Source organism: Peromyscus eremicus, chromosome 16_21 (genome assembly GCF_949786415.1).
Source record: "Peromyscus eremicus chromosome 16_21, PerEre_H2_v1, whole genome shotgun sequence".
Lineage (NCBI taxonomy): Eukaryota > Metazoa > Chordata > Mammalia > Rodentia > Cricetidae > Peromyscus > Peromyscus eremicus.
In genome coordinates this window covers 23,984,381-23,998,353 of record NC_081432.1, presented here as the reverse complement: position 1 = coordinate 23,998,353, position 13,973 = coordinate 23,984,381, and the positions used below count along the sequence as shown (strand labels likewise).

Sequence of the window (13,973 nt, the reverse complement as noted above, 5' to 3'; positions counted from 1 at the left end):
AACAGAAAGGCTGGGAACATCAACTCAGAAATTGTGTCCTACCTGCCGCTAGGGAAAGGCGGGAAGGCGACGGACTTCAGCTTCTTGTCCTCCGCTGCGGACAGGCAGTTCTTGATGGTCTCTTCCAGCTGTTCTTCACATTTGTCGGAGCCCCACTGGGGGATGTGACAGTGGATGACAAATTTGGCTGCGAGTCCACTGGATTGGCTGACGGCAGCTGGGACACAGGAGAGAGAAAGGCGGTAGGTTATTTCCTGAGTCTCACCTTAAGCTGGGTGTTGATACTGGGCCTCAGAGGCGACCCTGTGAGACTCTGGAAGATTCGGAAGTGAAAGTGTAGGTTGCCAGACACATCCCTGCCACTGTGTGGAGAGTCTAGCAGGAAGCGGAGGTCTGATCAGAAACGGAGTTTGGCTGTTGATGTGACAGTTTATCACTATTGGCGATTTGCCAACGGGCTCCAGGTCAGGAACCACCTCGGTGGATCCTAGTGACAGGAACATATCAAAATATGTGCCACAGCACCTGGTTTTTTTTTTTTTTTCCTTTTCTTTTCTTTTCAGTTTTTCAAGACAGGGTTTCTCTGTGTAACAGCTCTGGCTGTTCTGGAACTCACTCTGTAGACCAGACTCAGAGATCTGCCTGCCTCTGCCCACCCAAGTGCTGGGATTAAAGGTGTGTACCACCACACCTGGCAAGGTTTAATTAAAACGAATGTTTTCATAGGTCTGGGTATTTTGCCTGCATGTATCTCTGTGTACTGTACATATGCAGTGCTCGAGGAGACCAGAAAAGGGCAACCTCCCTGGGACTGGAGGTAAATATGGTTGTGAGCCACCATGTGGATGTCGGGAACTGAACCCATGTCTTCTGGAAGAGCAGCCAGTGCTCTTAACTGCTGAGCCATCTCTCTAGGCCCTCCTTCCTTTTTCTTTTTTAAAAGTTATTTTATTTTATGTGTATGGATGTTTTCCCTACATCTATGTCTGCACCACCTGCCTGCGCTGCTTTGGCAGCCAGAAGATGGCGCCAGATCTCCTGGACCTGGAGTGACAGACAGTTGTGCGCTGACATATGGGTGCTGGGAATTGAACCTGAGTCCTCTGCAAGAGCAGCCTGTGCTCTTAACCTCTGAGCCACCTCTCTAGCCCCTTTCTTCCTTCCTTCCCTCCCTGTCTTAGGGTTTCTATTGCTATGGAGAATTACCATGACCATAGCAACTCTTTTTTTTCAAGATTTATTTATTTATTACACATACAGTGTTCTGTCTACAAGCCAGAAGAGGGCACCAGATCTCATTATAGACAATTGTGAGCCACCATGTGGTTGCTGGGAATTGAACTCAGATCCTCTGGAAGAACAGCCAGTGCTGTTCTTAACCACTGAGCCACCTCTCCAGCCCCCACAGCAACTCTTAAAGAAAGCATTTCATCGGTGGCTTTCAGTTTCAGAGGTTTAGTCCATTATCATCATGGTAGGTAGCATGGCAGCGTGCAGGCAGACATGGTGCTGGAGAAGGAGTGGAGAGTGGAGAAGGAGCTACATCTTGATCCCACAGGCAACAGGAAGTGGTCTGAGACACTGGGCATGGCTTGAGCATATATGAGATCTCAAAGCCCACCCCTACAGTGACACACTTCCTTCAACAAGATCATACCTTCTCCAACAAAGCCATACTTCCTAACAGTGCCACTCCCCATGAGCTTATGCGGGGCCAACGACAAACTACCACACTCCTTCCCTCTCACTTTCGTTTACAAGGACTTTTTATCCCCCATCAGTAAGAGCCATGGCTATTGAGGAGTTTGAGGGAAGTCCCTGTGGCCATCAATCATCAGAGGTGGCGCCTCTGTCCCCAGGCTTGGTTGTGTCCTTCACTCCCCAGCTCTTTTGCCCATCTTTTCTGAGCCTCCATCATGCAACTGGGTAGCCTGGATAAGAGATGCATTGTGTGACCCTGGGGCTCTCATTGGCTATAAATCTCTTGATTCAGGGCCACACTTGACACCCACAGCACAGCGCATATGTCGGAGGCTCAGCATGGGTCTGGCTTGGAGAGCATGCATGGAGTCACACAGGCTTCCAGCAGGGTCTGGCAAGGGCAGCCGTGTTAGGGCCTGGACTGTAATTGGTCTTTTTATCAATTCTAAGAGGTAAATGTTTTCACATGTTTTAGTGTCTTTGTCTCATGACTGCTGTCAGCCTGCAGGAGACCTAAGCTCTTCCAGAAATAAAATGCATGTCTTTCAGCCGGGCGGCAGTGGTGGCGCACGCCTTTAATCCCAGCACCCAGCACTGGGGAGGCAAAGCCAGGTGGATCTCTGTGAGTTCAAGGCCAAGCCTGGTCTACAGAGCGAGATCCAGGACAGGCACCAAAACTACATGGAGAAACTCTGTCTCGAAAAACAACAACAACAAAAACCCAAAAAACAACAACAAAATGCATGTCCTTCATCTGCTGAGGTCAGGTCCCATGAGCCTCTGTGTGTGAGGATTTAAGCAGTCCTGGGCTGCCTGTCTTCTGAAGCACTGGCTTATAGCTCATATTTCCTAGGCATTTTTCCCCCCCTCATCCTATCTGTGGTGGTTTGAATGAGAATGCCCCCACAGGCTCATGCATTTGAATGAGCTTAGCCCCCAGTTGGTGGAACTGTTTGGGAAGGACTAGGAGGTGTGGCCTTGCTGGGGGAGGTGTGTCACTGGGGCCCGGCTTTGAAATTTCAAAAGTCCATGCTGTTCTTAGTTAGCTTTCTCTCTGCCTCCTGCCTGTGGATCAAGGCGTAAACTCTTAGCTACTGCTCCAGCACCATGCATGTCTGCCTGCAGCCATGTTTCCTGTCACGATGGCCACAGACTCAACCTCTGAAACTGTAGGCCCCCAATAAACTCCTTCTTCTCTAGCTTGTCTTGGCTGTGGTGTCTTTTCACCACAATAGAATAGCATCTAAGACACCATCCAACTAATGCCAAGATCATGCGCAGAACTTGCTACCCTTCTGTGAGGCAAGGTCAGCTGCTACCCACCTTATTTAGAAAATCTGATTTTTCTTTCTTTTTTTTTGGGGGGGGGGATCATATTTGTGTGTCTGTGTGCATGCACACATTTGTGCAAGAGCATGTGTGCACACACTAATGCATGTAGGTCTCAGTACACATATGTCAGAGGACAACACGGGAGCCAGTTCTTCCACTGAGAGGGTGTCAGGGGCTGAACTGAGGCTTTTAAGCCCATGGTGAGACTCATCACTGGCTGAGCTATCCCATCAACTCCAACTTCCAGTTCCTTACAGATGACCCGTCCCCCTCTCCTCTCGGGCAGCTTTCATGATGCCTCTTGACTTCCAAACCCCTGACTGGCCGCTGTGATGGGCCAGGTTCGGGATTTACTTTCATTTGTTTGGCCCAACATTTTCAACCTGAACTTGCATTTAATTCTGGAAAGTTCCCTGCTGAGAACTCTTTTAACGACTACTTCACCTTTCACTCACAGCTTTTGAATTCTGCTTAAAAACATGTCAGAGCTTCCTGCCTGGATGTTTTTCTTCCCAGGCACTTGCTGGGAGCCTCCTCCAGACCCCAGTCCCCCAGACCAGGTAAACTCTTCAACAGCTGACTCAGAGCTCTGCCTGAGTCGTAAGGACAGAGGGAAGCCAGCACTGTGGCAGGATCCTGACAGAAGCTACTTAGAGGACAAAGGATTTATTTCGGCTCACAGACCGAGGCGACAATGTCCTCAGCGGAAAACACTTGGCCTCCTGGGTATTTCCAGTCAGTGACTATGAGGTGGCTGGTTACCCAGGATCAGAAAGAAGAACGTGAACAGGAACTCTCAGGCTACAATCCATTAGGCTATAGCGCCATCCTCACTTCCCCTAGTTAGGCCTCATCCCAAAAGGTTCCCCAACCTTCCCAAATACTGATGCCTGCTGGGAACCAAGTGTTCAGATACGTGGACCTACGGGGGGCATCTCACATTTAGTAACTGTGAACAGTGTGGCCCAGGTCCAGGTGAGGACTCTCTGCTCTCTCTGTCTTAGAAGGCACAGGTCTTGCACCAACGACAGCCCTCGGTGGAGGGCTGTGGGAGAGGGTTTTTTTTTTAAAATTGTGTACAGTGTTTTGTCTGCATGTATGTCTATGTACCTTGGGACTGGAGTTACAGACTGAGCTGCTGGGAGGGTGCTGGCAATCGAACCCGGGCTCAACTGCTGAGCCATCTCTTTAGTCCCAGCTATGGGAGTTTTATTCTGGCTTTTTTTTTTTTTTTCTGTCAGTACTGGGAATGGAACCCAGGGCCTCACACATGCTGGGTGGGTGCTGTACCACGTGGTGTAACCTCATGGGGATGGCCACTGCTTTGAGCAGTGATCTGTCGTCATGCTTGGCAGCAAGTGTCGTGGTCCACTGAGCCATCTGGCCAGATGCCACCCTGCTTGCTACTCTGCTTCACCTCAAGCCACAAAACAATGAAGCCACCCAGCCCTGGGCTGAAACTTGTGAAACTGAGCCCCAAATAAATCTGTCCCCCATTAAATTGATTTTCACAGGTATTCTGTCACAGTGACAGGATGCTGACACAAATATTCAGTCACACACACACACACACACACACACACACACACAGAGGGGATGATATATTCTACAACATACATGAAATCAAAAAATACTACATCACGTGCAAGACACCAGACACCAAGGGTTGGCCACTGTATGACAGCATTTACATAAAATGTCCAGTACAAGCAAATCCACAGGGACAGGAAGTAGATTAGTGGTTGCTAGGACCTGGCCTTTTGGTCAGAGGTGATAAGAAAGTTCTGGAAGTAGTGGTGATAGTTGTACAACATTATAGAAGTATTTAATACCACTGAATTATATGCTTTAAAAGGCTTATGGGGTAAGTTTTTTTGTTCTGTGTATCTTATTGCGCACATGTAAAACTAACCCAATAACCTCCGAGACCACCTTAGTGTTCACCCCTGCTGCTCATGACCATAAGCCATCCAAGAGTCCAGAGCACGTGAGAAATGACCTACACTTGCTGCTCAAATGATCAGAGCAATGCTAAAGCAGCTCTCTCTGTCTGTCTGTCTCTGTCTCAGTTAGGGTTTCTATTGCTGTGAAGAGACACCATAACCGTGGCCACTCTTATAAAGGAAAAGCATTTAGTTGGGGTGTCTTCCATTTTCAGAAGTCAGTTCATTATCGTCATGGGAGGACATGGCAGTGTGCAGACACACATGGTGCTGGCTACAGCTTGATCTTGGACTGAGACATTGGGTGTGGCTTGATCATATATGAGACCTCAAAGCCCGCCCCCACAGTGACACACTTCCTTCAACAAGGCCACACCCACTCCAACAAAGCCACGCCTCCTAATAGTGCCACTCCCTCTGGGGACCGTTTTCTTTCAAACCACCACAGTGTGTGTGTGTATACAGGCCAGAGGGAAGTCTTGGTGTTATCCTCAGGGACACTGGCCACCTCCTTTGAAACAGACTCTCACTGGCCTAGACCTCACCAAGTAGGTTAGACTGGCTGGCCAACGAGCCCTGGGGGTCCTCCAGTCTCCACCTCCCCACCATTGGAGTCACAAGCCTGTGACAATGAATGTGACTGGCTTTTTTACGTGAGTTTTAGGGATGGCGTATCCTGTTGTATACAGTGACCGTGTATGGATGTGGGAAGCTGGAGACTGCAAGGGTGCCCTTGAGTCAGGCTGAGATGCAGCCCAGACTCACACTTACCTTCAGCAACTTCCAAAGGGCCTTGGGATTTGCGAAGCTCCTTTACTGTTTCCAAGAACTCTTTACCTCCAGCCTTTTCCAAGGCTTTTCCTACAAAGAAGAACAACGGAGGCCGTGGTGAATGACCTTTCAATAGATTCATATTGTTGGGCATCTTAGTAACTTAAAACTAACTTAAAAACTAGGGATGACATGTCCCATTTGTTACCCTGGCTTGAACACCAGACGGGGCATGAGCTGCTGCTCCTGCCTGCCTGCTGCGGCCATTCACCACTGTGTAGAGGGTCTCTGGGGAACAGGGATCACTTTGCATTTGGACTTGGGTCCCATCCCCAGGACATCTCATTATGCACATGCACATATCCCTGAATTGTCCCAAATCCGAAACACTTCTAATCCCAAGCACTTATTGTTATTATTCGTCATTGGGATCACTCGGCTCAGAGGTTTCTGTGGGTGACACAGCTTCACTCCGAACTCAGGCACGCACTCACGTATCTCTGGAGAGCCAGAACGCATCGATGAACTTACATCAGTGTCTAGACAATCATTCTCCCCTGGGGTTGTGGATGGGGCTTCCTCCTCAAGTAGCTCAGGTCTCAGAGACACAACCAGGAAACGGTACTTGTGACACCACAAGTTTCTGAGTCTCATTTCCGGCTCCCAGAAGCCTGGGGACAGCTGGGGACTGAAACTGGCACCTAAGTCCAAACTGCTGCACCCTGCATTTGGGGTCAGGGGTCAGGTGGAATTGTGTGGGAGACAGGTGAGCCCACTCTTCTCCCTAGCTTAGGGGGTTAATTGAGGTGGACAATGAAGTGGGCGTGGGGACTGTGGCTCAGTCTGTGTGGGGCTTGCCTGGAACACGGGGAGCTTTGGGTTCAGTTCCCAGCACAGAATAAACGGGGCATGGTGGCTCACATCCGTGCTAGCACTACACCAATTCCCAACCACGGAGGAGTGCTTAAGCTGACAGGGCATCATGACAGCCCCTCACCAAAGGAGATATAATGCCACAATGATGTGTCACTGGCCATGGAGTCTTGTCCAGTTGTGTTTTAGTGCTGGGCATTGAACCCAGAAAACGCTCGACCATAGCGCCATGCCCCTAGACCAACGCTGTGACCCTTTGATACAGTTCCTCATGTTGTGGTGCACCCCTCACCACCATAAAATTATTTTTATTGCTGCTTCATAACTGTAATTTTGCTACTGTTACGAATCGTAACGTAAATATCTGTGTTTTCTGGTGGTCTGTGTTTTCTCCTTGTGAGAGGGTCATTCTACCTCTAAAAGGGTCTCTATCTACAGGCTGAGGACCACTGCCCTAGACCCTATTTCTTGAGCCTGAATGTCTTGAAGTCTCTAGAACTGCCATCAATTTAAACAGATAAACAGGTAGAAATGTGTTTAGTGAGACTGCAAGGGACAAAATCCAGACTGGGGGAAAATCAGCCTGGCTTCTCAACAAAAAGAAGTGTGGGGGCAGGAGAGGCTACAGGTTAAGAGACTCCCCCCCCCCCCGCCCCCCGCTTCACTCTGTGTGTGTGTGTGTGTGTGTGTGTGTGTGTGTGTGTGTGTATGTGTGTGTGTGTACAGGTCAAAGGACAACTTGGGTGAGTTGATTCTTTACTTCTACCATGTGGTCCCAGGGATCAAACTCAGGCCATGGGGCTTGGTAGTAGATGTCTTTACGTTTTAATTTTTGTGCTATGGATTGACTCCAGGGTTTTGTGCATAGTAAGCGTGGGTTCGACCACCAAGCTACACTTGAATCCCCTAGCACAAGACTTAAAAAACAAATCAGTCAGGGCCTGGGCTGGACAGCATGACTGGCGTGGGTGCGGGTGGTACAGGATGGACTCACAATGGTGTGTCTCCTAGTAACACGGCAACAATAAAGACCAGTCAGTTAGGGAGTAGGTGTGAGCTGGTGTGACATCCAGCCCCGTGCCATGTGGTCTCCAGAGCACCTGTGAGTACGACTGTATCCTCACTTACAGATGAGGAAATGGAGGTTCAGGGCGGTTAGGAAACACACCCGAAGTCACACGCTAGGAAGTGACCTGTGAGTGCCTGGAGGGAGACCAAGGCCACTCAGAGGTTGTTCTCCTGCCTGCCTGCCTGCCTGCCTGCCTCTCAGCCCATCTCACCTCCTCTGACCACCAAGAGGTCAGCCACCAGTGGGGTCCAAACTTGACCTTTTGCTCTCACAACTGGGCACCCCACTCCACCCTGCTTCAAAACAGAGAAGCACCTCTTTTGATGTTTTGGACACAAAAATGCAGAACTCTGAGGATATCTGAAACAGGAACTTGCTTTGCTTGCAATTAAAGACATCAAGCAAAACAGAGCTGGAGATTCGGCCACTAGGGGGCGCCTTTCCACGGTGGGGAGAGCCTTCCCCCGGCCTCCCAGAGGAGGCAATGCCGGGGGTCTGTCATACGGCAAGACACAAGACTGTTTTTGTAGTTCTGTTATCGCTGAGCGCCACCCCACCTGCTTTCCAGCACAGCAAGTGGCCTCTGGTGCCCGAGACTTAGTGAGTCCAGCAGTCTGGGGCCACCACCCAGGGATGAGTGGCTGGCAATGGCTTCAAACCACTCACCCCAGGGCCAGCCCTGGGTCCCGGGGTCCAGGCCTTTTCTTTGCTCCATTTGCCCTTCAATGGAGGGTTTAGAACAGTTCTGTATTGTGAAAATGGACCACATGGCAGCAAATGGACCAGAGAGTGGCCATTGTGTTTGCTGTTATTTCGGCCGCCTTTACCTCACTGCTTACAGCTTCCTTCTCCACTCACGGCGTCGTCGGCACAATAATGCCACCTTATAGATTGCTTTCTGCATGCCCTTTATCTTTTTTGGGGGGCGGGGAGGGGAGAGTACTAAAATAGGATCTCCATATGCAGCTCATAACCCTCCTGTCTGCTCCCTCAGGGCAGAAATTACAGTGGTGTACCCCCAAGTTCCCATATCTCCGTCCCTTTCCTTTTCACCAACCGCATTCTGGACAGTGAGCTTAGAACGCATGCGCGGTGGAACCCAGAGCTTGCGCAACCATGTTCATAGTGGCGGCACTCGGGATGGCCTCACATGAAAATGACCCAGGTGCCGCCATCAGCTACAGAATGGAACCCACAAGGTGGCATTATTTACGCAATGAAATACCACACAGCTAAGAAAATAAACACATTCAGTAGCTTGGGAGGATTTTGCAGACACTGAGTTGGGCTAAAGGAGCCAGGTTCGAAGACCATATGGGGCTATTTAAATGAAATGCAAAACAAGCCCCATCTGCGCCATTAGATGACCGCCTTCCTCTACAGGAAATCGTAATAAGGGGTGGGACTGGAAGGGTTTCTGGTGAGGGTCTGCTCACCAGTGTGCTGGCTGTACAGCGGTGTTCACTCTTTGCTTTGAGACAAGGTCTCATGTAGCTTAGGCTAGCCTCAAACTTCCTACATGGTCAAGGATAATCTTAAATTTCTGATGCATCTGCCTCCACCTTCTGAATGCCACTATTACACACGTGATACAGAACACCCAGCCTATGGCGTGCTGAGGAGTGAGCCCGGGCTTTGTGCATACTAGGCAAGTACCTGAGCCTGCTGAGCTCGGTCACTTTGAGACAGTATCATTAAGTTGTACATAAACGGTCTGTCTCTATATTACACCCTAAGAAAAACTTCACAAAATTTGTGTAGAATCAAAGCAAAGTCTGTTCCTCTCCAGTGAGACCCTTTTATCCCACAGAGAGACATTTCCACATGGAACCTCAGGCGGAGGATGACTGGGTCCATGAGAACTTGTCTGGACAGTGGGCTACGCCATGACACCTCTCCAAAACCCAGCCAGGCCTTACCTATCTCTTCCTTGAGGTCGATTTCGGCTGTGGTTGGGTGGACGATGCCCTCCACCCTCATGGAGCCAATATGGCTGATGTCACTTTGGGTCAGGGATAGCTGCGTTAGGAAGAGAAGACAGTGAACAGGGGCAAGGTCAACTCCCGCTGAAGACCATTTTAATTTAACCGTCCGCATTATTTGTCTCAACTATTCAGGCTGACGTTCAGCACGGGGGCTCAAATTCCCAGCTATTTGTTTGGTTTTGAGATAGGGCCTCAGGTAGCTTAGGCTGGGCTTGAGTTCACTTAGGTAACCCATGCTTGCCTTCAGCTCCTTCTGCCTCCACCTCCTAATGCTGGGATTATAGGCCTGGGTCACCACGCCAGGCTTCCAGGTGTTTGCTTTTGAGCAGGCTCCAAGTTCAGGAGCTCCTGAGGCCTGAGAGTGCGAACAGCCAGCCTCCGCTGCCAGGACCAGAAACAGGCTCTCCCTTCCTCTTTCTTTCTTTCGTTCCTGACCCTGGTGGCCTCGGTCTCCACGGACACATCCCCTCATTAGCTCTGTGTGGAAAGCAGCCCAAGGCTTGCTCTCTTCTCACCCAAGAGAGTCCAGAACATCTGGGGAGGTCAGCAGTCTTGCCATGGAGAAGGAGTAGACTCTGGGTTCCCACCCTGCCCTACCTGTGACAACTGCCTCCTCCCCAATCCTTCTGTGCTATGGATCCACACAAGGCCTTCTGTGCACCAGGTGAGCACTCTACCCCTGAGCTACATCCTCAGCTCGAGTACCACATTCCTGGGGCTGTCTGGTGTGTTTTTTTGGCATAGTAGGATGAAGAGCATCTCCCACTGTTTTCCTAACGTGAGTGGGAACTTTCTGATACTCTAAGATATGTTTGGGAGAATGTTCACGGCCCTGGAGGGGACATACATCCCACCTCTTTGCAGCTCGGTTTTCTTTGCATCAGAAATGAATAAGGAACCCACTACATCTCTGCTCCCTAGAGACCTAGTGATCCCCAGCTGTCTGGATGGAGATGTACTTGTTCGGCAGACTGAGGACAGGCAGGAACCAAAGATCTGGCTCTCTGACTCACTGACTATTTTCCTGTGTGTCTTATTTCAGCCCCGGTTGACTTGACAGATAAAATGTCTGCTCAGTGAACTCGCCGCGCACAGAGATGAATTATTTGCATGTCTGGCAGGATGCTGAGATGTTGCTGGAATCCATCCTGTTAGGTTTTTATTTTATTTTATTTTTTCTGCAGCTCAGGAAGGCAGGCAGACTGAATTATTGACAAATAATTCATTTCTAGCACCCGGCACATTCAAGAAACATATATTGCTATTCTCTCCCTCTGTTAAATGACATTTAATCTTGGAAGCTAGGCCTCTTCGATCCTGGCTGGGAGTTAGCAATGGATTTTTCTTGGTGGGTACAGACATAATTGGGGCTTGGGGATTTCCCAGCAGAACCAGGAATGCCACCTATTGACCAGATTCTCTAGGCTGACCTTAGCTTGACCAGCACAAGCCATTCTTAGCACCAAAGACCTAGTTTGCTCTAGGAATGCGTATGTCGCCTGTTCCTTTAAAAATGGATAATTCGCTGGGCGGTGGTGGCACATGCCTTTAATGCCAGCACTCGGGAGGCAGAGCCAGGTGGATCTCTGTGGGTTCGAGGCCAGCCTGGGCTACAGAGCGAGTTCCAGGAAAGGCACAAAGCTACACAGAGAAACCCTGTCTTGAAAAACCAAGGGGGAAAAAGAAAGGATAATTCAAGAGCAGAATGGAAGGGAGGAAGGGACGGGGGAGGCATGATGGCCTGTGAACAGGGGTGTATACAGACGGGCTCACCGCAGCCCCGTCCGGAGTTTATTACCTTCTGCCCCAGAACGAGGCTCTTGGAAGACAGGATGGTGAAACCGTCCCCCGGCCCATCTTCCGAGGTGGAATTTGATGTTCCTTCTTTATCGCTGTCCTTTGGTTTGGACTGTGGGTGAAAACCGGAGGGAAAGATGAGAAAGAGTCTGGACAGCCTTCCTCTGTGACCGCAGGATGCTCCCTCCACGGCTGCCACCAGCTTGGGTGTGAAGGGAAGCGGTCAGGTGGTATTCTGGATGATTTGTTTTGCAGTTATTGTGGGTATCACGTGTATGCTGCTACTGAGCTACACTCCTGGTCCCTCTCTGCTCCCTTCCCCTCCCTCCATCCTCCTTCCTACCTTCCCTCCCTCCTTCCCTCCTTCCCTCCCTCTCTCCCTCCCTTATCTTTTCACTGACACACACACAATAAAAGGTTTCATTATGACATTCACACAGGTATATCAGTGTACTTGGCTCACCCCCTCCACTAGGCCCTCTGCTGTTTCTTGTCTTTGCTGTGGGGAGGAGGGGGTTGTCTACAGATTGAACTCAGGGCCTCACATCAGCTAATCAAGTGCTTGTGAGCCACATCCCAAGCTCTTCTGTGTCGGGGGCCAGGCCAGGGGACCAACAGGTAGCACTGGAACTCATGGAACATGGCTGGGCTGTTGGCAAAGCCACGCCTGAGTGAGCCTTGGAGAGGCAAAGCCCCGAGGATGAGGTGTCCTGAGGACCTCATGCTGTTATTGAACAAAGCTCTGATGGTTGCCTTCGTGGTCACCACATCCCTCATAATCCATGGGTTGTATGAAAACTCTCAGGGGGCTCTAGCCCCTCACCGGGCAGTGTTACTGGTACTTAACAATAATAGTGATTGACATTTTCAAAGCCTTGCTGCTGGAGCAGATTAATGGTTCAATCACCACCCTTAAAAGAATTGAGACATGTAAAATTGTCAATAAGGTTAGGTTAAGATGTTTTTGTTAATGGCTTTGAAGCAGAAAATCTTGGGGAAGAATTTAAAGCTTGTAAAGACACACTTTTAATAGTTGAGCAAGGGACTCATTGAGGTCAGGGAACAAAACAAGGGCAGCCTGGCCATTGCTGGCTGACAAATCTTTCTTGCTAGGATGGGCTGGTGATCAACGGTGATGATTAATTCCTTGTACCCATTTCTGCCCTCAGCTTCCTGATATAAATAATTGCTGATGAGTGGGTATGCACCCTGAAGATTTAAAGTAGCACTGATTGACTGTTTTTCATATATAAAAGTTGAGGTTTGTGATTAAGATTTCTTATAAGAGTACCTTTTGAGATAAATAATAAAGTGATTGATCTTTTCTTTGTAACCGCAAAACGCAGCCTGCCAGCAAGAGAACTGGCTGAGAAAAATACCTTGCTTGCTTACACTCTGTTAATCTACAACAAGCTGCTTGGACACGAATGTATGTGGGTTCTTGGGACAACTTTTTTTTCACCTATAATACGTAAAATGTTTAATCATGTAAGGAATATGGAAAACATGCTGTTTTTTTCACTTGTATTCATTGTAATCATTCACATGAAAAATAGAATGTAACCACGCTGTAATTTTTATACTGCTTGAAAATTTTTGCTGGGGTATATAAACTGTAAGGGAAAATTAAAGTTAGTTAGAAGGAAGACGTCAAGAGAGACAGAAGGGAAACATCAGGGTAGAAAAATAAACAGAAAAGGAATAGAGTAGAACCAGTAACAGTAAGAATAATAAAATGAAGAACTAAGCTTTGGCCTTCAGAGAAGTCCTCGTGTGTCTGTCTGTCTGTCCTGCTATGCATCTCCTCTTCAGTTTCTCTGACCTCCTGAAGGCTTGCCATGCATCAGCACCCTAGGTGAGATCCTGTCATGCTGAAGGTGTGTGCATGTGTGTGTGTGTGTGTGTGTGTGTGTGTGTGTGTGTGTGTGTGTATTTTTCCCTTTTTCGCCAGCCCCAGAGAGTTAAGTTTTGTCCTCTTTTGCCGGCCTCATAGAATTGTCTTACTCCCTCAGATAGAAGAGTCAAGTTGAGTGATTAGTTCACCAACTCTATGGATCCCCCTCAATCCCTGAGCTGCTGAAGACTGGTCCTCATGGCAGCAATACTTCGTTGTTTCTTGATGGAGGGAAACAAGAGACAGCAATAAAAGGGAAAGAGAAGGGTGTTGTGGAAAAATCTTTATGTACACTGTGAAGATGTATTGCTCTCATTGGTTTAATAAAGAGATAAATGGCCCATAGCCAGGCAGGAGAGCCAGACAAAGAGAACTTTGGGAAGAAGGGCAGAGTTGCCAGTGAGATGGAGAGGGAACAAGACATGTAAGAGGACAAGTAAATGCCACTAGTCATGTAGCAACATGTAGATAGATAAAAATGATTAATTTAAGTTGTAAGAGCTAGTTAGTAACAAGCCTAAGCTATTGGCCAGGCATTTATAAGTAATAATAAGTCTTTGTGTGGTTATTTGGGAGCTGACTGGTAGGACAGACTATTCCACAAACAA

The 13,973-nt window shown here is 48.8% G+C and overlaps 1 protein-coding gene across 1 annotated transcript in view; it reads right to left on the bottom strand.

Moving 5' to 3' along the window:
- LOC131926351 (core histone macro-H2A.2) overlaps positions 1 to 13,973 on the bottom strand; it is a 46,105-nt gene that overhangs the window by 4,193 nt on the left and 27,939 nt on the right. The window contains exons 5-8 of the mRNA XM_059281721.1: positions 11,473 to 11,583; positions 9,609 to 9,708; positions 5,748 to 5,837; positions 43 to 217 (exon numbers count right to left, since the gene is read on the bottom strand). Of these exons, the coding sequence (XP_059137704.1) occupies positions 43 to 217; positions 5,748 to 5,837; positions 9,609 to 9,708; positions 11,473 to 11,583 (476 nt within the window). The remainder of the gene's footprint in view (positions 1 to 42; positions 218 to 5,747; positions 5,838 to 9,608; positions 9,709 to 11,472; positions 11,584 to 13,973) is intronic.